General features: G+C 35.2%; 1 protein-coding gene across 6 annotated transcripts in view; it reads left to right on the top strand.

The window, feature by feature from the left end:
• Positions 1-27588, top strand: part of NAALADL2 (N-acetylated alpha-linked acidic dipeptidase like 2) — a 1351869-nt gene that overhangs the window by 732069 nt on the left and 592212 nt on the right. For all 6 annotated transcript variants that reach the window (XM_084769006.1, XM_084769005.1, XM_084769007.1 and 3 more), the window contains one exon: positions 18473-18746. In XM_084769006.1, coding sequence (XP_084625132.1) covers positions 18473-18746 — 274 coding nt within the window. The remainder of the gene's footprint in view (positions 1-18472; positions 18747-27588) is intronic.

The raw sequence follows: 27588 nt of genomic DNA, 5'->3' as shown, positions 1-27588 counted from the left end.
TTCATTGATAGGGTAGGTGCTGGGGTGGGCCAATTTAAAGCCACATATCCCTGAGTGGTATCTAAGCTGGCTATCCACTCAGTCTCTTGCTCTCAGACCCTCAGGACTGAATCACCTGCCACCCCAGCAACCAGGCCTAGCTCACCCTGCTGCCCAGGTATGGTACAGAGCCTGCTCTCTCAAGTGTTGCAGCTGATGAGAGGCATAGCCAATTTTCCCTGCTATAGATGGAGAAGGAAGGGGTGGAGGGCATTCCTTCCTTTTATGCATCACAGACCAGCAGACAAGTGGCAGGGGCAGCTGTCCTGCATGACTAACTTCCGGGCTTGCTCACCTGCAACTTCCACATTTTAGGTTCAGCTCTACTGTGCTGCCCAAGCATGGTGCAGGACAAGCTCTCCTGAGTACTTCAGTGGGTGAGAGGCAGCGCCAGTTCTCTTGCCTGTCATAAGTGATAAGTGGAGACAGTAGGGGCGTGGCATCTCTCCCTTGCCCGCATAGTGCCTCAATTTAAACAATAAAATGCATAACTAAAAGAATACATTACCCTTTCATGGGACATGCCCCTTGATCTAGTATCCAGATAAAAGTGAGTATATACCATTTGACTCTTTCTGCTTCTGGGTTAACTCACTCATTATGATCATTTCTAGTTCAATCCATTTGTCCACAGATTTCAGGAATTCCTTTTTTTTTATATAGCTGAGTAGTATTCCATAGTATATATGTACTACAGTTTCTTTATCCATTATTCTACTGAGGGACACTTAGGCTGTTCCCATGTTCTGGCTATTATGAATAAGGCTGCTAGGAACATGGTGGAGCAAATGTTCTTGTTGTGTGACGGACCATCTTCTGGGTGTATTCCCAGGAGTGGAATAGCTGGATCCTTCTCAAACTATGGCACCAGTCAAAGACAATACCTGCAGTAAACTTTGAACCCTTACCCAGATCTAGCCAATGGACAGGACGTTCTTCACAGTTAAGTGGAGGATGGGGTATGACTTGCACATGAACTCTGATGCCTCATATTTGACCATGTCCCCTGAATGAGGAGGCCTGGTGGCACTCAGAGGAAGGATAGCAGGTGACCAAGAAGAGACTTGATACATTATGAGCATATACAGGGGGAAGAGGCCTCCCTCAGTCACAGTCATATGGAAGGGAGTAAGGGGAAAATGGGAGGGAAGCAAGAATGGGAGGACACAAGGAATGGGATAACAATTAAGATGTAATATGAATAAATTGATAAAATATATTTTAAAAAGAAAAAATGCATTACTTATCTAAACTAATTAAATAAATTACAAAAATCAAGTATGAGTAACCAGTAAAAGGCTTTAAAATAAGTAATGCTTGTGTTCTTTAACAGATTATAAATATTTAATTTGAAAATATATAAGTTGAATTTAACTTCTTGAAAATTATTTCTCAATGATTAGAGGCATGAACTGTTCTCATGCCCCTGCCTCCCTCCCTCCCTCTCTCTCTCTCTCTCTCTCTCTCTCTCTCTCTCTCTCTCTGCCACACACACACACACACACACACACACACACACACACACATTTCACCATAGATGCACACAAACACACATAGATTATTATTTTCATATCATTGTAATGATACCAGGCAATAGGATACATTAAAAATGTACATAGTGGGGTTGGATGATAGATCAACTGTTAAGGCCATGTACTATTCTTACCAAGAACATATGTTTGTTTCCCAATACCATTGTATGACAGCACACAGCACCAGCTCCAGTAGAACTAATTCTTTCAGCATGTCAAACCTCTATGCATACATACATGCACACATAGACACACACACTCACACACACTCAGTGGAGGAAGGAGTAAAATATCTCTTACAATTATGCATTGAATTTTATGAACACAGTACATTATGCCAACATCTGATGACCATATGAGAAGTGGTAAAATGTGCATTATTGTTTCCCATGAATACATGAGAAATATCTATGAGAAAAAGAGAGCCTCCATGGAATACACTCTAGGGTTTATCAAAATTTTAATCTTACTGCGTCAGACATGTGCACTCTCCAGAACCAAGAAAATTAGTGCCATGGTTCATGACTTCAGATGGTTGCAGAAGAAGTCACATCAAAATTCATTGGACAGACATTTGATAAAAGTGTCATAACCAAGCCTGTTAAACTTCCAAGATAAATGAGAAAAGAAGGAAATGACCTGAGTGTATTATGATGCTCACTAAAATGGTAAGACTCGAGAATTTCAATCTAAACAAAACTGTAAATCTACATAAAAACAAATGAGGAGTAAATTTAAGTTACTTAGAAAAATGACCATTATAAGCCTTTGAAAGAATAAGAACAACTAGCAGTTTGCTGATGAAAATGTGTACTTAGACAAGCAACTGATTCTATAGAATACAAAGAGCTTGATGAAGTAGCTGAATATAAAATGAATTAGGAACAGATTTCCATTTATTTCTTCACTAAAGAAGCAATGTAAGTCAGGGAAATATTTAATTCTTACTGTTACAAAAGTAACAGTAACATAAATAAATGACAGGATTGTGAGTTTGGGCCCCATCTAGGTTATGCAGTGTGACATCTTGTCTAAAGGGAAGCAAACAATTCTAAAATCAATATTTAAATGTAATGCAGCTTTTGTTGCAATACTGGCTTTTGAAAACAGTTTAAACACTATATAGGAGAATGAGTATATATATATGTGTGTGTGTGTGTATATATATATATATACATACATACATACATACACATGTATTTACTGAAATTATAAACATGAACAACTCAGCACAGAAGCCAGTATTAAGACTCCACTATCATACTTTGTTCAGTACCAATTTCTATGAGTGTTGGTTGCAAACAGGGCTGAGCATAGCAGAGAGCACTGATTGCTGGTGTATGTCCTTGGGCTTGGGTTGGCACTCACAAGGAATTTCACTGTGGCCTGTCACTGCAGTTTCAGGGGATCTGAGTAAATTTTATGGTCTTGGCAAGTGCCATGCTTGTGCACATATGCACACACACACACACACACACACACACACACACACACACACACACACACTTCACCTCTTCTTTTTCTTCCACCTCTCCCCTCACCCCTCTCTCCTATTCCCCAGTTCCACCCATGTGCAGTCTAAAGTGTATACATTCATTGTGATTAAATCTATATTAATATATGAAATTACTTTTATTACACTCCAATTTTACTTCACAAAATAAAGACAGTAATCCAAGAAGATTATCAGTGATTTTTTTAATCAAGTGCTGATATTATCAACTGAATCTCTTACATTCTCTTTAAACATCTCTCAGTAAAATTTTAAGAAGCATGTTTTTATCAACATGCTCATTATTTCATTTTCCTATATTTAGAAAATTTTAGTTATTGAGTGGTGTATTAGTCATTCCTATAGTGCATATACAGAAATATATGCCTAAATCCAGAATTCCAAATCATCTTTTGTGATGCCTTCCTACTGGTGCTGAGAGAAAGGCCTACACTTACCAGAGGTTCATTTCAAACACCAGAAGTAAGATACATGCTGAACGTGCTTTGTTTTTATGAGTTTAGTGGACACATAACAAATCTGAGTAGCCAAAATATATCATTCTAGATTTGTTGCAGTTTGCTCTTGGTAACAAAACTTCTATACAAGGCCAAAGTCAATTAAAAAAGCAGAGGAGTGCAGTTTATTGCTGGTGTTTTCCTAGGATATCTATACATCAGGTAAAAAACAGTTCGCTAATCAGACATGAACTACACTTTTTGATAACTTGTAACATATAAACATAACATGAAAAAAGCTAAAAATGTTCTGTTAGACTTTAATTGTGTTATAATTTGACTAATATGATAAAATCCAGTCTCCTAAACATATACAATGAGGAAAATAGTTCATTATTCTGAATATAATGAAATATATTATGCCAAAATATTTTATAAATGTATGAAATTATCGAGTAAATAAATATTTTTAAATTGATCTAGAGACTCAATGCAGCAGATATTAATCTAAAAGCTAAGGTTGATATTGTTTCTCAAAATGACAGAGACTGGAGGCTGACGTTTGGAGGGAAGTTTTGTAATCCGCATTACATAGTCAATGCTGTGTTTGGTATCATTCCATAAAGATCACAGGAACTGAAGCCCTGTGTATGCTCATCAAATCAATCTTCTTCTGAGCCTTCTGGCCTACTATTTGCAGTCTAGGTTAGTAAGTGTAAACACACTGCAGTGGCACAGAAGACAGTATATGACCTGAGCAACACTAGATGGGATATGAGTGGTAATTATCGCATCTACCCACAATGTCTCATAATCCTGGAACTATTATTTTCAACTCTCCAATAATGTGAAAGAGACCTCCAGAGTCTCAGACAACTTAGTGGATGACAGGAATTTGGGTATTTATAATCCAAAGCCCCACCAGTCTCTATCACTGCTCCACATTTAAGCATCATTTGTTTGTGTATTTATGTTTAAAGATTTGTGTTTATAATGTGTGTTTGCATTTGAGTGTGTATGTACATGCAGTTCTGAAAGTGAATAGGTATTCCATTCCTTCCTTTCCTTAGACTCCTTTTGAGTTAAATTTAGAGATTGGATAGTTTTATCAAAAAATGGAATGAAAGGAAATCTGAAATGTAGAATGCCATTGTACCATGTCTTGTCAGAGCTATATAATCAACATCAGCCAACATAATTATTTTTCAACTTGAACTACTTTTCTAAACAAGCATCGAGATATTTTGAGAATATATACTGTTTCCAAGTTTAGAGGGTAAATTATTACAGTAAGTTATCTGACAGTATTTTTATCTAATGAATGCATTCCATTTATAACTCATATAAAAATCATGTAAAATTAAACATATTATTGGAAAACAGACACTTGTATTATGCTGGCTTTCATAGTGAGCTTGAAATTCTTTGGGATGTGCATGCTCAGAAAAGAAAGGCTTCCTGATAGCTATTTATCTTATGAGACCATAAAGCTTTGGATTAATTGTGTGTTTTGCACAAATGTCAGCTACTGATTTAGTTTTGATGGATCTATTTTTTTCCTGTCTCAGCTTTAGGTGAGTTAAGGTACTATTTATCATCAGTCTTCCTTAGCTGACCCTATGAAACAATAACATCACATATCATCAGAAAATTATTATTTTTCTGTATAATGTCTTCACAAGATGCAAAACATATTTTTCTCTTAAAGGACTATGGAAATTGTAAAGATGGCAAAATGATTCTTGAGTTGCTTTCACTAATTTTTAATAAACTGACAATTATATAATATATAGCTAACATAACAAAGTGTAATTGGGGTGAGCTTTGGGACTGGAGAGTTGGTTGTCAGTTGAGTACTTTCATATCTGAGAACAGAGTAGAGTTCATTCCAGGAAGCCCTGTTGGACAGCTCACAACACCTATAGCTCCTTTCTAGTAGATCCAACTCTCTTCTGTCCCCAGTGGGCACCTGCACACACACACACACACCCAAAGCACATACTATACTTAAAAGGTAAAATAGATATTTACATAGTGTATATAGTGTGTGATTTTATTTGTAAGCATGCAAAATTGCAGCATTGAGGACTGAAAACTGTTAAAGACATTTTGTAAATTAATTTGCATTATTATACATAAATACAAGATTTTGTTATGATAATTATATGCAGTATATCCCTTTTTATCATAGTTGATGTAGCCCATACATGTTCACACTATTATAGAGATTTTGAAATGTTTTCCTATACATGCAATCATTTGGTAATCCCCACCTAACTATGGGTCTCTTCTTCATCAACATTGAGGTTACTTGATTATCTGTATGTAGTATAAACACATGACTTCTGAAATCAACCACTATGTCAAATTTTTATGAGAGTTACTAATTCAATATAATTGAAATTATATCTACATTGAATGATTGCTTTTGTCATAGTTCCTTTGGCCTGGTGACATTTCAGTAGATTCTTTTCCTTGTTTGTTTGTTTTATTAGATATTTAATGAATGAATAATTTAAGTGACAATTTGTAACAATCTTTCCCAAAGGTAATGTAAATACATTTTCTGTGCTGCCAATAATCTGCCACAAATGTACTGCTGGGTTCTTATTTGATTTGAAAAAGTACTCTTTTGAATCTTAGTATGACAAAATGATAAGAATCAGGTCATGAAACAAGATGACCAATTTTTGATGTTGTATGTCTTGATTCAACATTCATCTGTCAAAAATATCTGTATTCTTAATGCTAAATGAATAATTCAACTACATGTAAATATATATATATATATATATATATATATATATATATATATATATATATATGTCCATTACAGTTTAGGAGGTAGCTTACATTAATTTTTACTTAATGGTGGTTTAAATTTTTATATGTACATCTCTTAATGAAAGTTATAGATACTTATGAAAATGTAGGAAGATGATAAATTTTACAACTGCCACCTTTATAAATTTAGAAGTAAGGTTACTAAGAACCCTACAAAGGGCAAGTAAGTAGATATTATAGTGAAAATGTGTTGATTAACAGGGATGATGTGCACATGAGCTCACAGAGACTATGGCAGCACACACAAGACATGCACATTAAGCCCAACCAGAATCTCAACAAGAAGAAGGGGAACAGGCCAAAGGCCATCCATAATGAAGGTGCTGCTTGCAACTGACACTTCCTGAGAGAGGAAAATTAAATTATCTTCATGGAATGACACTGGATACATGAAGAACACTCAGGGATAGGCCCCATGCTCAGAAATAGAATATTAGTTTACAATGGGCTCCATTTTTTGTTGTGTATGCTCCTCTGTTGCTATGACTTGGTGGTTTATGTCTTTTTGTTTTTGTTTTATTTATTTGATTTTTATATTTATTTTTAAAAATAAGAAAAACAATATTAAGTTAGGTGTGCTAGCAGAGGAGAAAAGTGAAGAGGGCTTTAGGAGAATCAGGGGAAAGAAAAGAATATCATCAAAATATATGAAAATGTAATAGGAGGATAAGACATATGTTATTGTAATAATGGGGTATGTCTATAGTAAAGCACAAGCCTTGTGACATTTATAACATTGTCAAACAAGTGTTACAGTCTATGACTTCAAGCCATATTACAAACCTAAAGTCTTCAAAACAGCATAACATTAACATAATAATAGACACATAGACCTCTGTGTTCAGACAAAATAGTCTATGTGATTTTAACGTATTTTAATCTCAGAATGACAGATTTTCTGTTCTGTCATCAGGAAGTGTATAAATGTCCATTCTTGTACAATCATTGGACAAACAATTCTATATATGTTGAATTATTCAAATGTAAAAATTATGTTACTTTAGTAATCTACATTTTTTCTTGATTGTTGTAATATTATGGAAAGAAGTTTGTTAGAGATTCTAACTTAGCTTTTACCTTGCTTTTTATTGTATCTGTACCCAAGCTAGAGATCTGTCTGTCTTCTTTACATCCTTAGCCATTTCAGCTACATGTTAGCTGATGTACACTAAATATATGTTGGTTATATTTTGATAAAATATGGTTAATATTAAAATATGTTTTAATTACCAATGCAGAAGGCACCTAGGATAAAAAAAATTACTCAAGACTGCAAAACTAAAGAAAGTAAGACAGTCCTGGCATACTGTGCTAAACATTAACCTTTTCATATCCTTGAAAGTTAGATATATGATTCTATCCAGTCTTTGAATATGTTTTTTCCTTTTTTTATTAATGTATTCTTGTTACATCTCAATGGTTATCCCATCCCTTGTATCCTCCCATTCTTCCCTCCCTCCCATTTTCCCCTTATTCCCCTCCCCTATGACTGTTCCTGAGGGGGATTACCTCCCCCTGTATATGTTCATAGGGTATCAAGTCTCTTCTTGGTAACCTGCTGTCCTTCCTCTGAGTGCCACCAGGTCTCCCCCTCCAGGGGACATGCTCAAAGATGAGGCACTAGAGTATGTGAGAAAGTCATATCCCACTCTCCACTCTACTGTGGAGAATGTTCTGACCATTGGCTAGATCTGGGTAGGGGTTTAAAGTTTTACAGCCTGTATTGTCCTTGGCTGGTGCCTTAGTTTGAGCGGGACCCCTGGGCCCAAATCTGCCTATCATAATGTTCTACTTGTAGGTTTCTAGAACCCTCTGGATCCTTCTACTTTGCCATTCTCCCATGATTCTCTCATCTAGAGTCCCAATAGAATGTCCTCCCCTCTGTCTCAGTTTCCTGGGAAGTGAAGGCTTTCGTGGGACATGCTCCTTGGGCTAGTATGCAGATATAAGTGAGTATATACCATTTGAGGATTTCTGCTTCTGGGTTAACTCACTCATTATGATCATTTCTAGCTCAATCCATTTATCCACAAATTTCGTGAATTCCTTGTTTTTAATAGCAGAATAGTATTCCACGGTGTATATGTACCACAGTTTCTTTATCCATTCTTCTACTGATGGACACTTAGGCTGTTTCCATGTTCTGGCTATTATGAATGCTGGCGAGGATGTGGGGAGAGAGGAACACTACTTCATTGCTGGTGGGAATGCAAACTAGTACAGCCACTTTGGAAATCTATCTGATGCTATCTCAGAAAAATGGGAATAGGGCTTCCTCAAGACCCAGCTATTCCACTCCTTGGAATATACCCAGAAGATGCTCCAGCACACAACAAGAAAATTTGCTCAACCATGTTCATAGCAGTCTTTGAATATGTTATACATAATATTTGTTTGTATTATTGTCAGTGACACACATACACACACACAAAAACACAGCATAGACATGCATGCACTCATATAAACATATAAAATATGCTCACATATATATACACATATGCACAGACAGAAATCCAAACATTCATACATACACACATATACACAGTTAGGAAAAATTAGAGTGTATAAACAAAGGATTTAGGAAAAATTAGAGTGTATAACGAAAGGACTTGACATTTACACGTGTATTTATTGCTGTATTATTCATAATAGCCAAAAATAGAAACAGTGCATATTTATTTCCATTAAAAGATGAATGAATAAAGAAAAATATAGTGTGTGTACATACAGATACATTGTTACTTGAATAGTCTATTATTTAGTCAATATTTCCTGTGAGTCTGGGTACTGTCAGGATTTATGTTATTGCATCATAGAACGAAGCAGATGAAACTGAGAACCTACAGTGCCTGGTGCAGCCATTAATTTGTCCATTTTCTGAATATAGCTTCAGATTTTTAGGTGAATTAAAATAATTTAACATGAAAAATGATATGGGACATGATATGCCCCGAAAAAAGCAAGAAGTTCAGAATGCAAACACTACTAGCATTCAGAGTATTGTTTTTTCAAAGGAGTGATATAGACCTTCACACCTCATTAGTGACAGTGCCTTTATGTCATGTATTCACATTTCTTCTTTTTAAAAATAAATGTTAGAATGCAAAAATCACATGACATTCCATTATGTTTCCCTCTTGCAATCCATATAGTCAGTAAAACTCATTATGGAGTTACCTTCTGTGCGGTGCGTTTAAGGGTGAAAGAGTGGAATTTGGAAGACTATGGATTAATTGATATCTTTCACTGTATTCTGTTTTCTCAAATTAAGTTTGTTTTGCTATCTATTGAACTTGTTTAACATGAATATAAAATTAAACAAGTATTTGATGACTATCAGGCTAGCTCATCAGCATGCCTTCTAGCTTTATGCAATTTGCTTTTCTAGATTTATACCATGTGCACAAAGGGAAGGAATAAGATCTCTCATAGATAATCCACTTCTGCACTAATTTTACATGTAATAATCAGTTTCAGTTTTTGCTTGTCCAGAGCATTCTCAATGTGTCAAAATGATATATTGTGCCCTTGAAGTGGTATATTAATTTTCATTTTTCTCATTAGTAGACATCTTCTAGAATATTCCTCAGAGCTTAAATTATTTTACAGGCTGGTATCAAATCTCAGGGTTTTGTGTCTTTCTCTACTGTGCAATACTAAAAAATTTGTATTCTTGACTCTTGTTCCGTAGGCACTGTTGTTATCCACTTTATACCTTGATGCAGTATCTCTCATTATCTAGAAGCTCGCCTGGCTTCTCATTCCTAGCAATGCTATTATAAACATGTGCTACTAGGGCCCACAGTTAATATGAGTTTGGGGAGTCAAATGCTGGCTTGCAAAACAAACATTTTACTCCTTGAATTATCTTTCTTGCCCAACTTTTGGCTTTCTATGAATTAATTCAACTGCCACAGAATAAATGTGAGCATGTTCTCTTCTACATACACATAAGAAAACATGAGTGGACAATAGTAAATATGCTGGGTGTTTTGTTTGCTTTGTTTTTCCCTGTACAATGTGAGTAGCACTCCTGAGATATTTCTTTCCCTATTCACTCAGAGTACACTCTTGGCAGTCACCCTGGAACTACGAATACTGCATGCATCACTTCCTTCAGTTCTGACATCAGTGTTGTTCTGTGGCTCATCCCAGAGCAGGTGTTGAACATTGATATAAACAGAATTTTATCTAACAAAGCCAAAATCCTCCCATATCAAGTTTCTGTTGGCCAATGGAACATTAACGCCAAAGCTAATTCCAAACTCAAGCCTCAGCCATGACAGGTCATTATGCTACCTGCCAGAAGTACTGGCCCATTTTAGAAATTATTTTAAAAATTAAGGCAGAGAAAAACTTCTTTCAAATAAATACTCTGTGGTTTGAAGTAACACACTTTTATTTTTGCAGGTTTCTCAATTAATAAATCAAGATTGCATACTAGTTAATTCCTTATTAACATTTGTACTTTAGTATAGAAACCTGCAAACACATGTACACATCATATCTCACACACTATTTACTGCAAAGAAAAAGAGCATTTGGAATGTGGAAAGTTGCAAAAAATGTAGCCATGTTCATTTTCTAGGAAATTTTAGATCATAAACAGAATCCCTCAAACAAGCCATTCATATTAATAAGAAGTTGACTGGTACTTCTTTATGTGAAAAATTATATGTGAGTATTTATAAGATTTTAAAACCATTTAATTTGAAGCTTGGTTGATTTCTCTTAAGTGAAAATTTTTACACAACACAAATATAAAACAAGATTTAGTAATATAGGCATAATATACTTTATTGGTTTTTATTTAATGTTTTATTTTGCAAATCTCATGCATGGGTAATACATCAACATCACTCTCTCCTTCTAACTCAACTGCCCCCATAAATGACAACTCCCAAATTCATAGTACCTTCTTTAGTTAATGTTACACACACACACACACACACACACACACACACACACACACTATGTTGTGTATCCACATGGAAGTATATACAGCCTACTGAATCAATTTCAAATTGCTCATATACACATACATTCAAGTTTGACCAGTTGGGTTTGGACAATCTTTGTGGGAGATTATTCATGGAGAAAACTGATTCTCCTTATCAGCAGGCATTGACCATTAATGACATTGGATTTCTCAACAGGTGGGACCATGTGGAGTTTCCCCTGTCCACATTGTCATCTCAACAGATGTCATTACTATGCTGGTCTATTTCAGGCCAGTGCTGCTCAGTGCATATAGTGAAGCTTTCCTTTCATATATAGAAGACACTATTGCATACCAGACATCTTGGCATTTTGGTTCTTACAATCCTTCCATCTCCTCTTCAATATTCACTGAGCCTTAGGTACGGTTGTTTGATACAGATGTATCAGTTAGCCTGGTTACCATATAACCACTTATTCTATGAATTGTGTCCAGTTGTGGATCTCTTTAATAATAGTCTTTATCTGTTAAAAAAAAAGAGAGAGAAGTTTTTTAAATGAAGGTCTAGAGCTAAACTTATCTGAGATATGATGGCAAGCATTTAGAATATGGTTCATAATTATACTGGCTTAGAGAAATGACAATTAAGTTCTCCTCAAGGAGTTTTAAATCTCCAGATGCAGCTAATGGGATAAATTATAATTATTGTACTTATTGGTAAGTTACAGGTACCTAACATAGAGTAACCAAGATAAGTCACCAGCCATGACATTCTCCATGTTGTTCATTATCTCCAAGACATAGTTGCTGATAACAAACCATTGTGTCGGGTTCATGGACCATGCCTCAAGAGGAATTGACCTGGGACAAGGCAGAATGGACATGCTCAAACCTCAGAAATCTCAAACTTGAGAATTAAGTCTAATCTTGAGAATGGAAGTCATGGAAAAAAGCTCTCTCCTTGTTTTCCATGACTGCCCAAGGAACATGTGACATAGCCCATTAGTGGTTATAGGCAGTCAGTCATGGAAGCTGTCACCTGTTATTCTTCTCCATACAAATAGAGCATTGCCAGCATTCCAACCGCAGCCAATCAAACACATTCATCCTCTAAGTCCTTTCCTACTGTCCAAGGTTTATAAGTCCTCATTTCACATGAAATAAAGAACAGACACTCTATTTCATCAGAGATGATCTGAGATTTGTCTTTTATTCTGAGGAAAGAAGAGCTCCACTCCTCCCACAAAGGATTCACTGATAGATCTCAGGCTTTGACTCCTGACCAGGCAACCATAACGGAACTGCCTTGGCTGCAGTTTGTCTGGGTCAGCTCAGACTTCTCAGATCCTCAAGCATCCACTGCTTGAAACAACCCCAGAGCCTGCATTCTTACAGTCGCCAGGTCAGGGACAGGCATACGCCCACACCCTCTGCTCTTAAGATGGTGTTTTAAAATATGGGCTGTAACACTGCAGTATCACTGCCACTTCGGCTTCCAGACTCTGAGTTCTGTTAATGTTAGCTGTAACATGGTGGAAAAACTCTTTTTTACACCCCCAGTGAGGTCAGATTTTTTAATGGACCTTGCTTCGTGTGCCTAGTGGTTCCTGAGGACTAGAACTCCGAGTTTCTTCTGTTTCCACCAGGAAGCCAACAATGATCATATTCTTCCACAGAAGAAACACATTCATCCCACCATGCTGTCTGGGAAAAATGGAGTTGCCCTTGTGGACATGTTGATGGTCCAGTTATTGCAGTAGGTCATAAACTTTACAAAAGCATGGGCTGTTTATATTGTTCCTATTCCTGGGTAGTTTGCACAGTATCTAGTGATACTATGAGGCTTAGACCCACTCTGCAAAACAAAGGAGTATAGCTCACAGAAAGACATTATAGTGTGAGAGTAATTCCAAAACCCAAAGACAAAGGCTAAATATTCTTTCTTATTTGAGGATCTTAGCTTCAACTCTTTATATGAGAGTACATAACCTGTAGTAAACACAGAAACAAGAAAGTAAAAAGGGACCATGACACGTGTGTTGTATATTGGAGACTCTAGCAAGGAGGATATTGTGGCACAGGTACTATGTAGGGGTAACAGGAAAGCCATTGGGATACTATATTTGGAGAGAAGACAGGGAAGAGAATGGAGGAAGGAGTAAATGATAGCACTAAGGATGGTTGAAAAAGCCATTGGGAAATATTTTATTCTTTGTACTTAAATATATATAAATGTTTCTCCATATGTAAATGATTTAAGCGAAGTTTTGTATGTGAGCTGAAAGTGGTATCCTCTTTCCACTGTTTAACAATAATTCCAGTACCTCCTCCTGTAAGAAGGTCCCTTTCAGGTTGTTGTTCAAGAAGACTAAGAGATTTCCCAAACAACATATGCTATTTCCATGTCTCTAAACAGCCTCCTAGAACTTGAGGCAAAGACCCTATTGCTAAAAACACCACACTCTTCAGACCTGGGCCTTGGAGAAACAAGGAGAAAGAAAAGATGAGAAATGTAAAACACAAGGAAGAAATAGGACAACTTTAAAACAAGACAAGCATGAAGAGCTGGGCTATTTGGAATGTTATGCTCTATAAGTTTGTGTGTGTGTGTGTGTGTGTGTGTGTGTGTGTGTGTGTGTGTGTGTCCTTGTGTGCTGATGCATGTAGATGCTAATGGCTGCTTTTCAGTGTTTTCTCCTATCTTATTCCAACTTAAGTTTTGAAACATGGTCTGTCACTGAACCCAAACCAGCCCTTTCTGCTAGACTGGCAAACCCTATAATTACGTGCATGCATAAACTTTGCCAGCACCTTTGAGGATTCCTGGTTTTTGTTTATGAATTAGTACTGTATAGTTTGCTCCAAGATGCTCTTTTATTGAATTCAGCATACAAGTATAGTATAGCAGATTTAAATGATTTAAACTCTAATGGATAAAATAATAGGACAAAGAATGACACTTAAAAATTCTTAGCAAATATCTACACAATAAATATGAAAAGAACATCTTAAGTCATAATCTTACTGCTTCTTCCAGTTCTTCTCCTCAGATGTGAAAGAGCAGTGAATTATTGAAGAACACATATTTTTATTGGCAGATAGTCAATATATTGCATGTTTGCCTAATGTAGTATTTTCTAAATGTTATTATTGTGTGTTTGTGTGTGTGCATGTGTGCTATTTCAATAGTTCATAAATTGAGTTCAGATAACAATTTGTAAGACTCTGTTCTTTCCATCTCCCTTATGGGCCTGGGGATAAAACTCAAGTCATTAGATGTGGTAGCATGGGTTCTTTCACTCTGAGAGATCTTTTTGGCCCTACTGGGATAGTGTTTCGAAACTGATATTCTAAAAATACAAACGTGATTCATACAAACATGTATTCATATGAATACATGTTACAATGAATTTATTTTATTTATTTATTTTAATATATTTTATTAATTTATTCATATTACATCTCAATTGTTATCCCATTCCTTGTATCCTCCCATTCATCCCTCCTTCCCATTTTCCCCTTACTCCCCTCCCCTATGACTGTGACTGAGAGGGACCTCCTCCCCCTTTATATGCACATAGGGTATCAAGTCTCTTCTTGGTAGCCTGCTATCCTTCTTCTGAGTGCCATCAGGACTACCCTTCCAGGGGACTTGGTCAAATATGGGGCACCAGAGTTCCTGTGAAAGTCAGACCCCACTCTCCACTCAACTGTGGAGAATGTCCTGTCCATTGCCTAGATGTGGGTAGGGGTTTGAAGTTATTTTAAAAGACTGTTATGTTGAACTGACAAATCAGTAAAAGGAAATAAGTAGGGAACCAAAAGTAGGAAAAAGGTACTGTGCAAGTGATGTGCCAAAACGTAGAAATTTTGACTTAATAGCAAGTGGAACATAGTGATGAAAGGCCTATGGTTCAAAGAGAAAACAAAAAAGGCATATAGTATTAAAGGTATTGATCAAGCAGGTCATAGTTCCCCCATAATAAGACATCAATTACAGACCATTTTTAGTTTAAAGATAATGTTCTTCAAATATTCTAATCTTATTTGATCTCCCTTAGAGAAGGAATCAAAAGAAAATACCTCCTATCTATGAGGTTTATATAATTTCTTTCCAGAATTAAACAGAAAATTTTCTTGGTAGAAATACTGCCTACTTACTTTACATTGCTTTTTAAATTAGATGTGTAAATCATAATCAATATGATGGCAAAATAAACTACAAAATATCTAAAATATCTATTGTATCCTATTAATAGTAGACTTTTATTTTATATGAGATAAATTCTTTTTGTGTACACTGTTATTTTTTAATGGATCATAAGATTGTTTTAATAGACATATCAGAATATGTTATAAAATACTATACTTCTTCAAAGAACTCTGAGCAACAGGGGAAGAGGAGAAACTTTTCAATCTGTTTATACAAAGAATTACCATTGCTTTTTATTATTGTTTCATTAAATATTTTCTGAAGGTCACCTCTAAATAATAATTAAAAACTAAAATAAAATTTAGAATGATAAGAGATGAGATAACAAAATATCCATTTGATCATGATATAATATTTAGTAAAATGTAAATATGAAGGGACATTTTATAATGAACTTTTGCAAGAATTGACTGGTGGAAAAATAATTAGTATTACTCTGTGTTAGCAGTAGTTAAGGTGAGTAGATTATACACCTTCATAGTCACCAGAAATTTGTTAATAATCATAGTTCTTCAAGTGGATATTAGAAAATAACTTAGAATAGACAATTTACAAGCACCATAAATTAATTTTTGTAGTTTTAGAGCTAAGAATTATATAATCTAAGTGTCTGCAATCATTGTGATGGAGTTGTTTCCTCACAGAAAGCTCTTCTGGCTCGGTCTCATGCATTTTCGAAAATGTCTAGCTCTCTGTCTGGCCTCTTTTATGCATGAGCTAATTGGATTGATGAGTAATTTCCCCTTGTGATCTAAGCACTCCTAGCTAAACTCCCTCCTTATCATTTGCAGCCATAGTATTTCAGAGTATCCATTTGAGGGGACTATTGTGAGGGGTTTTCTTCCCAACCAAAAGGTCCTGGAATAATGATTCACAAGACTGAACATATATTTACAAATACTTAGGCCATGCAGCTAAACCCTTCTCTGACTAGCTTATAATGTAAAATACCCCATTTATACTAATCTACATTCTGCCACTTGACTGGTTGCCTCTTCTAAGATACCATGCATCTGCACTTCTCACATGTGACTGGATGACTCTCTTGTGCCTGGCTCTATCTCCGAATCTTTTCTGCTTGCTACATGTCCCATCTTCTATTCTACACATTGCTATAGGCCATAGGATTTCATTGACAAGTGTTGCATCCATATAATATACAAGATATTCATTATCTCTATAGGGCACTAAGCTACACAGTCAGCAGTAATATTAAAAACTGATGTCATCTAATATGAACATGGTATAGCCCCTCAACCAGACATATAGTCTCCATGTATAGCCAACCAAAACTCAGGCATAGGAACTAAAGGCTTATTTTAATGGCAATGCAACTATTTTTTCCTACCTGTTATTAAATGTATGACAGAAGAAACTCAAAGTCAAAGCTAATCTTAATTCAAAATTTCAGAGAATATAGTCTGTTGAGTTAGGGAAGACATGGTGACACAAAGAGCCCATTCTATGGCACAGAGCTTTATTCATAGTTTATTCATATCTCTTGTTCAATAATGAAACAGAATGCTAGGCTGCAAGCAGTGTGGATTGATACCCTTCCAAGAACCACCATTAATGTCCTAGTTGTCCATCTGAGAACCAAATTCCTGAATTATCTTAGTCTCCTTCATCTCTAAGAAACAAGTGCTCATACACATGACCTGTCAGGGCATCTTTAATCCAACCTTCAACATTCCTTGTGGGAGAGGGAAGGAAGTGGTAAGATGTTCATGTAGAGGAAGAAGTAGGACATGCTGTATGCTGTCATGTAAGACATTATGAAGTAATAATGGAAATGACATCACTGTGAAGCTGAGTACAGAATGCTAGTGCAACTGTTCTGATGGCTCAGACAGGTCCAGCACTCAGGAGGCTAAGACAGGTCATCCTTAGGTGCAGACTACTTAGTGATATTAACCATAATCAGAGAGCTCAGTGTTCAGCAAGAGACTGAGTAGAGTCAGCACAACTCTCAAAAAGCAGTCATTATCTAAGACAGACATCTCATAACCTTTTCAGACCTTAACACTCTCTCTCTCTCTCTCTCTCTCTCTCTCTCTCTCTCTCTCTCTCTCTCTCTCTCTCTCTCTCTTTCTCTCTCTCCATACATACCTGTTCCAGACATACACATATGCACTCACACATATAAATGCCCCCCACACACACAAAATACATATCAACAGATTTCTTTATGCTTTCTTATGGTATCATCTCTGCAGACCATCTTAAGCTATGCCAAGAGACCTAACTGTAGTTTCTACGAGTTTTATACATTATGTCACCTTCTTGCCCTCCTTTGCAATTGCTTAATAAACAGTTCTATGTAAATATTCATAAGAAAAAAGCAATGTATGAGCAACACTTAGGAAAATGAAAAAAATAATAAAAGACATTTTTTAATTTCAATCACAAAAGGAGAAATAGATTAAATTGCTTCATTAAATTCTTATGTCTGTTATGTGCATATATAACTTGCCATTTTATCCATACTCCAATATTTCATAACCAAACTAGACAGTGACATTTTTGAATATTATTTTTCTAATAGCCTCATGTAATATAGAATGAAAATTATAGTGAGACATTCTGCTATTTTAAATAGGAGTAGTTATAGGTTATTCAATACTTTTATATGGAATCATATTGGCCACAGTGAACACTATCTCAATAAACTTAATAATTAGTTTGGGAACTGATTGTCATAAAAGCCGTAGTTGGCATTCTTCACTCTTTATAGTTCTAATTGAAGAAATAAATTTGTCCTGGTTTGACGTGTTATGATTCCCCTCCCTGCACTTCAGCGCCACCACTCTGTAAATCTTTTAAGGTCAGATCTTGTCACATGTATCCTTCAACATCCCAGGAAGTCTATAAATAATTGCTCACATATGAACAGTCACATCTCAAACTTGTAAAGAATTGCTGTATTTTCTAAATTGTGCTTTTAACATTTTTCAGAAATTTGATACAATTCTATGGAAGTGAAGATGACATGGAAATTTCAAAGAATATTAAGACTCAGTGGACTGCATTGGGCTTGGAAGATACACAGCTTATAAACTATTCAGTGTTGCTGGATTTCCCCGGGTCCTCTCCAGGCACCATCACTGTGAGCAGTACTGGCCAGTGCTTTTATCCTGATGGCCAACCTTGCAGGGAAGAAGCCAGAAAAGACCATAGCCAAGATTTGCTCTCCTCATATGCAGCCTACTCTGCCAAAGGAACTCTCCAGGTAATTTGACCATTTGTCTCTGTCATTTCCAGTGAAATGGAATTAGAAAACAACAGCTTTCATCTAAATTGAACTAACTGGCAAGATGCACCATACAAAAGTAGCCATTAAATATATCCTGTGTAGCAATGCCAGCAAGCAAGGAAGATAGGAGGGAAGTGCCTGAATCTTTACGTGTCAACCTTTGAAAGTGAAAACATGTTAGAAGAATTTAATTCCAAGGTGTTGAAGGTGCAACTGCGTTATTCACATTTCCTCAGCCCATATATTTCAAGAGAAACTCATTTATGGTTTTGAAGAGGTGAACTTGAATATATTGATATGTAGGGAGAGAAGAGAAATGGCAAGGATTGCATATTGAGATTGTTTATGCACATAAGAAATGAAGAGGAAAATTGATGTGATTATTCACACATTTAGGATTTGACGTGCAGCGTGCCTGCATTCACAGCGGAATGTGTGAAGGGGAGCCAGGTGTGGATTATTCCTCCACCTTTCAGGTTAGCTAGACTTGTTTGTTAGTTTTTTGGCATCCTGGGTAAGAGTAAAGCTTCTAGAGCAATGTGAATGATTTAAAGCACATGTTGTAGTTGCCCACTCTGCCCACCTCTTACAAGATGCTGAGCTTCTTAGTGTTGTGGAAAGTATCACTCCTGATCCTTTTGAGGACCACGATGAAAAGGAAAATAACTAATTTATGTGAATCCTGTGAAAAAAAGTAAGACCCAAAATTCACACAGCATGCAAGTTAGATATAATGGAGTAGTTCTTTTTATAGCAGTTGTTCTGTTTCAATTGAAAGTATAATTTTATCAGATATAGTTAGTCATTTTTAAATAATTAATTCTCTAATTGATTACTGGTGTAATTGTAAAATATTCCTATTGTTTGCTTGTATATTTAAAATCTTTAAAATTAACAATAAGCAAAACAAGGAACATTTAAGCAACTCAAAGCTGCTATATAAAATTACATAAAAATAGAATAACCAATGTTTCTTATATTGCATCATACATTTTGGTGGCTGTGGTGAATAAGTTTGTGGAGAGTGCATATGTACTAGGAGTTCATCAAGCTCCTATTCTCTACTATTTCTCATTTTGACTTTTAGCAGAATTACATATAACGAGCACAAAATTGAAATGTTTTACTACTAATTAGATTTAATAATGTTATATGTATGCAATATTTTAGGATAGAACTCACAGTTTGATTTGATAATACATACATTCCTATTGATTAGGGAAACACATTTTTATATCAATGAAAACACAATTGAATTGTCAGCACCCTTGCTTTGATTCAAAATCCTGAACTTAAGCCAATGTGAGAGATTATTCTGTTTTGTCTTAGAATTCAAACGCTCACAAGCACCACTTGTTTCTCCCTCTTTGCCTTTATTCTATTTGGCTCAAGCACATTCAGATAACCCCAATCTTCCATCCCCATCACCACCAAAAAGAAAAAAAAAAGAAAAGGAAAGGAAAGAAAAAGAAAAAAGAAAGAAAGAGGAAAAGAAAAGAAATAAATTCAATTTCTCCTAGCAAATACTGATGATTTCCTGATCATGGTGATATTGAAAAGTCCTCTTCCCTTAACCTGGCCCTCTATGAAGACTCGAATAATGTTAGACAATGAATTCCAGAGACCTGAATCCAGCCATCTCAGAGTTTTGTATATACTTATCAGTAATATGTGTTAAATATTTTGTTTCATATAGTAAATTAAGCTTTCCCAAATATTTATATAATTTCACCAAAGTCTGTGAAGTTAACTTGTGACAAGTTTATCACTTTAAATGTATTTAAGTTGCCAATTTTAGTAAAGGCATCTTTAAAAGAATAAGAAGCCAATTATTAAAAAAAGAAAAACTGAAGACAAGATCAGATGGAGAAATGTACTTCTTTGAAATATTTAACTTCAACTGAAGAGGTTGCTGATGTACTAAATATAGTCACTGATAAAAAACAAATACAAAAACGTCCCATTTTAAGACTTGAATGTGAAAAGACATGAGTCATGTTGTGACTTAGGTGAAAACATTGGTAATAAGTATTTTCATAATTAAAACTAATAAATTTCATGCAGTATGTAAATAGATACATGAGGGAAGTATGTATCTGTGACTTGACATTCTTCAAACTCAAATAATGAGGCCAAGATGTTCAAAAGTAAAACCATTCTAGCTGACTATTGGACACACATACAGAACATGTGCATATACATGTCACATCTATGTTTGAAGGGGTTGCTCTTACATTGAAAAATCACAGAGTAGGGAGTGGGGAAATGGCAAATTTCATATATCTCTGACCATTCCTCAATTTCAATCAGTCTTGAGTAGCTTCTGCTGCAGATTCAGGCATAACTTTTTTCTGATTTTGAGTACATTCTGTGTTCATAAATTTCTATGAGGCAGAACCATTAACAAGTTTTTAAATTATTCTCTTTTGACTGCCAGCCAAGCTCCCGACAACTTTTGCTTTTGACAAGGTTATTTGCAGAGGAGGAGTTCCCCTTTACTTTGAAGAGCTGTCATGTCCGTTCATGATAGACCTGTTTTGTATAAGCAAACTTCCAATTCGTGTTTTCTTGTAACCATCTAAAGAGCACTTGTGATATCTCATATCTAGTCTGAAAACCCACTTATTGCCAGCATGATGTATGGTGTGCTTTAAGAACTCTGTGTGATTTATTGTGTACTATAAAGGTGACATTGTTGCCCTGTGATAATGATAGGTGGGTCATTCATGGGGTCCTAAGAAGAGTTACTTTGTCAGATGCAAAATACACATTAAGTTAGATATGTAAAAAATTAGAATGTGCGTGTTTAGCATCAGTGAATAAAAAGATGTTTAAGTTTCATTAAAATAAAAATAGCAACAGTAGTATCACTACAGGAATAGAGAAGCTGGTTATGAAGTCTAGCCATATGTAATTAATTTTTCATACAGAATATATGTTTTTTTCTCTAATTCCTATGAAATCAGTCCTGTGTCTTATTTGAAACTAGACCTACCCAGATCCCCCAAAAAGAGCACAATTAATGTTTAATACATTTTCGTTCTGACATGTTCTGCTTTTGAGGCAGGGGATTTGTTCATAGACTCATAAATTTTAGGTATGAGTTTTGATTCCCTTCTGTAAATTTTTAATTTTTCCCTGGAGACAATCTACATAGTGCAATTTTTATGGAAAATATTTTCAACAACACATTGATTGTGCTTAAGATATATTGTTATTGTCATATTTATTACCACTGCTCTGCAGACAGCAGAACTCAAGAGTCTATTTTATCAGCTGCACAAATGAGGAATCATTGAGTATCTTAAACCTTACTGACCTAGTTCATGGCAGAGGAAAAAAATCACAGTTACCTAAATGATTGTTGTGCAGTAGAAGTCTTAAAACCATATAAACTGCCTGGTGCATGGAAAATATTCAATCAACATTGAGCACTGTTATTTGGCAGAAAGTAGGCACATTTAAATGAGGAGTTAAGAAAACATCAAAACTTCTTTTCAAGATTTTGAAAATTCTGATTTATTATCTTAATCATGCTGTGTGAACATCATCTTCCAACCTTCTGTTAAGCATTACAAATATTAATAATTATCAAAGAAATGACTTTGAAATAATGAATAAAGAATATAATATACTTTAACTTGAAGGCTCAAAAAATCCCCCATAAGATATTTTATTTGGCAATGCAGAAAGGTTAACCATGACATATTTTTGTGCCAAATGTGTGCTCACTTACATACACACACACACACACACACACACAGAGAGAGAGAGAAACGTGCATATACAAACACACATGCACTTGCACACATCATCATCATTATCATCTTTAAAATTATAAACTAAAATATTACATTTTAAAAACATAGTGCTTCTTCAGTAAATAAAAATATTTTATAAGCTATTTTGCTTTATTTTTGTAAATTATTTTTGATAATTTCATTTTGTCATCAAATTTCATTATATCACTTTAACCCTCTTTCCTCTCTTTACTTATTCCAATGTTCCCCCAACTCCCTCTCAAGTTCATGATATTCATTCCTATAATTATTACTGATTTAATGCACACACACACACACACACACACACACACACACACACACACACACACAGAGTCTACATAATCCATTCAGTGTTGCTCATGTGTACATGAGCTCAATACTTGGGGTTAGATAACCTCTCAATCCCTGGAGAAAATGGGTTCATCCACTCAGCCAACAATGGTTGCCCCAATTTCTTCATTTAAAAATAGAGCCTTGAAAAAAATGTCCCCACGGCATTAGCAGGTTGATGGGTGCAATTGTATCAAGCCGTTTATGTGTCCTGTGTGCAGCATCTCTACCACAGCTGGAAGACACTATCTAGCAGCATGAGTCATGATCCTCTGGCTATCACACACTTCCTGCTCCCCTGATGTGCTGTCTGCTGCACTTCTAATCAACATTTGTCTTCCCCTTGCCTACATCTTAAGAGATTGAGCACTTAGCTCAGAGTGCATAAGAAATGTCTTCTAGGTCTCTGCAGTGTATTCGGTTAGCTGCCTAGAACACACCATCGATGTGTCAAGGCCAGTTCTTTAATATGACTGGGTTTCCATATGGTTTCTGGAATAATGTTAGGGTCAAAGTAATGCATGGTGGTGGGAACTGTTTTTATGTAACTAAATGCCCTTGTGGGAGGATCTTCAATGTTTTATGAGAGCAAGAACGTTTCTTTCTCTCATGTAGAGAGTGAAGCAAGAAAGAAATCACTCAACAAAGGCAGATTTTATAGGCATTTTGATATTTTTATGTCAGCCTGAGCAACAGGTGGGAAGTAAACTGTTATTGTTTCGGGTACGGAGGCTGCAGATGTGTGTGATACCAATGGAATACACTAGGACAAGCAGTTATTAGAAATGCTATTTTGATAGGACTGATACAGAACAAGATACACTTGTAAATTATTTTACTTTATGTGTGTGTGGGGTAGAGGGTGTTATAAATGTCTGTGTAGGAGGAGTGCTCTTGTCATAGCATACCTGTGTGGAGGACACAGACTGATGTCAATTGTCTTCTAGTACTTGTCATCTTATTTTTCAATGTGGGGTCTCTCAATGAACTGAGAGCTCATGTATTCATTTACCTTTGGTTACACAGTGCTAAGGGCTTATCTTGTGTCTGTCCTCAGCACTGAGGTTACAGAAAAGGTATCATTGTCAAGCTTTTTGGGTGTCTACTGTAGACCTAAACTCAGGACCTCAGCTGTATACCTCATGTACTCTTCCCTAGCCCCCAGGAAAATGTAATTTAAAGAGAGCTTTCCCTCCACCAACTAGTCATGTTTAATCAGACAGCATCATTAACTTCTCTTCAGTGGAATCCAGTTGTTAACAAGCTTCCTTGATGAACTGGCTTCCAGGAGATGACACTCAGGAGTTCGTGTTGCTCCTGCACTCCAGGAACAGAGCATAGACAGATTCTTTCCTTGATCTTACCCTCACTTTAATCATGGTGTGGTGTCAATATTGGATTGCTATCTAACAAGTGTTAAGGTTATTTTTACATAGCTATATTTGTTTTTCAGTATCTCTTAACTTGGCTGTCACACAAATAATTGAGGCTCTTTTATATTATTTATACATGGCACTCAGCATCAGCACTTGAATTACATAATAATCTTATGCCTACAGAGATGGGTGTTGTATAATGTGTTCCTGGAACATGGATTTATCAAATATTTTTGGTTATTTTTATTGTTCGAAAGAATATCTGATTAACAACTCTAATGCTTTACACTTCAAGAAAAATATTTTTTCACAATAAATTGAAACACATTTAGCAAGTAGTTAGTACACAATATCATTCATAAAATGGTTTTTATGTTAATATTGTATAATACTTATTATACAAGAAGACTTGCTTTAAAAATTTTAAGGCTCTTATTTAATAACTATCTTTGTTTCTGTAAATTCCACTAAAAATCATGGAAATCCTGTTATAAGCAGTGTCATTCCATGATGTTTCAATCTTAAGCTTAGCTAGTATCTCATTGCTGATTCCTTCTACTTAAATGTATTAGCAGAAACCCCAACCATTTCTATGTCTCCCAATGTTATCAACATAGTAAACTTATTTCATTTTAACATGGAATAATTTGTTATTGCTTTTCAGTTGTTGTTGTGGTTATTGTCTTATGTTCTTTGTTCTTCATTCAATATAGAAATGTAAGGTTTGATTGCATCTCTAGTTTGCAACATGAACTAAATACTGTGTTTCAGATGGCCTAGTGTATAAGTTTACAACATGACAGAAAAAATGCAGTCAGAAGACAGTCATTGTGACAATAATCACACATGGAAAGGAACAGCTTGGCATTTTAATATAACATTGTATACTGATTTACACATCAACTGATTCTACACTGTTTTGCGATTATGATTTTCTGTTTTATCTAAGTAAATAGGACTTTTAGCAAAGGTCATGATCAAAGAAATCTTCAAAAGATCATTTACCATCCCCTCCTTAGTGATCAGAAAACTAAGACTACTGTAATTATTTGTATTTTGGAGATACTCTCAATGCACGTAAGATAAACAGATTTGTCTGAGCTGACAAAAATTATTGTGAGAATAAAACCTCTTATATGCCCAAATCTTCAATCTATTGACATATAATTTATATGAGGTAAGTGAAAAACTGACTTAACTTTTCATTGATTATTTAAGGAATATTATATAATAATATCCAATAATAATATTTTTACAATTGACATTTTTGTAATTATCATATATTCCTGATATATGTATATATATATATGAACATATTTCCAGAATACTGATCTTTCTCCACTAAAAGCTTTGAGTTTTCCTTTAACCATTTCTACATATGACAAATATGTTCATTGATATGACCAGTAGAGTAATGTCTATTTTTTGGTGTTGTTACTCATTCTCAAAGAATTAACCTACAACTTACTAATTTGAAGTAAAAATGTATAATTTTTTTTCTTTTTGCAGTGAAATTATTAATATTAACTGATCTTTTATTTAAATAGGATTTTAATATCATAACAGTTATTTATATGACAATGGCATCCATAAATTCAAAAGTTAAAGGCACTGATTTAATGTATTTTAATAGGAAGAAAATTATAGTAAAAAAATTCAAAATCCAGGTGTGATGGTACATGCCTTTAATCTCAGCACTCAGGAGGCAGAGGCAGGAGCATTGCTGTGAGTTCAAGGCCAGCCTGGTCTACAAAGCAACTCCAGGACAGCTAAGGCTAACACAGAGAAACACTTTCTAGAAAAAAACAAAATTAAAAAACAAGAAATAAAAAAAAAATTCTGACAGAAATGTATTAACAATTAAGTTTCTTAACAAATTCAATTGAAGCTATAACTTAACTTCTCTGATATTTCATAATTATTTAATTATAACACTCAGGAACAATGTATGTAGAAAAATTGGGTAAAATGTTATGCTATGTGCCTTACAACAAGAATTCCCTAATAATAGAAATTGAAACTGTGCACAAACATATAACATGCACATATATATGCACATAAACACATATTCACACTAATATTAAACACACACACTACAGGCACAAATCATGGAGGTTCTTAACAGTAGACACAGATTGCTTGGAAGTAAAACTAGTGAAAGTTCATATATAATTGTGAAAATGTAAATTACAATTCATGTAGTAGGTTAGATTTGAAATGTGCCTTCATGTATTAGAAAAGTTCTGAAGATGTTGGTAAATGTGATAGCTAAAGTGATGGTTAATGCTAATTGTTAGCTTAACCGAATGTAAAAGTATCCAGGTGAAAATGGACCTTTAGTTATTTCTGGGTGAGACTATTTCACTGTTTCATTTACAGTAAGAAGTGTTTCCCATTGGGAGTGCCCCATTGCCTGGCTTGGATCATAGATTTTGTCTTATGCAATGAAGGAGTGGCATGTGTCCACTGTTTTCTGCTTCTTACCTGTGTGTAATACCTATGATTTATTTAAACAGAATCCTTTGTCAAAGGTGACATCTAAGGACACTGTTTATGAACCATCACATGAAGTACCTTACTTTTAGCTAAGAGGACTGAATTTCCACTCTCCATTTCTCTGTCTGTTTTCTCTCACTCCGATCATCATGCTGTCTATGGGGAGCTAAGTATTTCTGAATTTGAAATTTGAAAGAATGCAGTTTATATTACATAAATGTTAGAACATATAACAACAATTATTTTTAATAAAAACCATTGCAGAAAGCATAGCTGAAAGGAATAATCTTGCCTGCTAGGAATGTCTTTTAGGGGTCCAGCCCTTCAGCATCTTGTAAGAAGGAATTCGATAACAGGATCCAAGACTGATGACAGAGATTTCACATATTCATAAATATCTTACTAGGAAAAAAGGGGAATTTTTATAAGAAAACAATGTAGAAGTAAGGTGTGGTAGAATTGAGGCTAGTTCTTTGGTACCATATTTTCAAGAAGAGAGTGCCATGTTTTGCTGGAGTGACATAATCAGTTACTGTCATGGATGCATGGTCATGCAAGTAACTTTAAGAGTTGTGGATGATTAATTACATACAGGATTTTCTGCTTGATAATATTTAAATAATAATGACTTATTGAGGCTACAACCTGAGACTGTCATAATTATTATTCATCCTAAACAAAACAGTTTTAAAATGACTCATGAAACATGAATATAGGAAAACCATGATCATTTGTAACTTGTATAGGAGGGAGAAGGCAAGGATCAGAGGCAACATTGTAACTGGTCAAATCAGAAAACTAATATTAGGACAGGGTGAGAATTAAAGTTACGTT

This window comes from Acomys minous, assembly GCF_964271855.1.
Source record: "Acomys minous genome assembly, chromosome: 19".
NCBI classification, from domain to species: domain Eukaryota; kingdom Metazoa; phylum Chordata; class Mammalia; order Rodentia; family Muridae; genus Acomys; species Acomys minous.
This window is presented reverse-complemented; position numbering and strand designations above follow the sequence as displayed.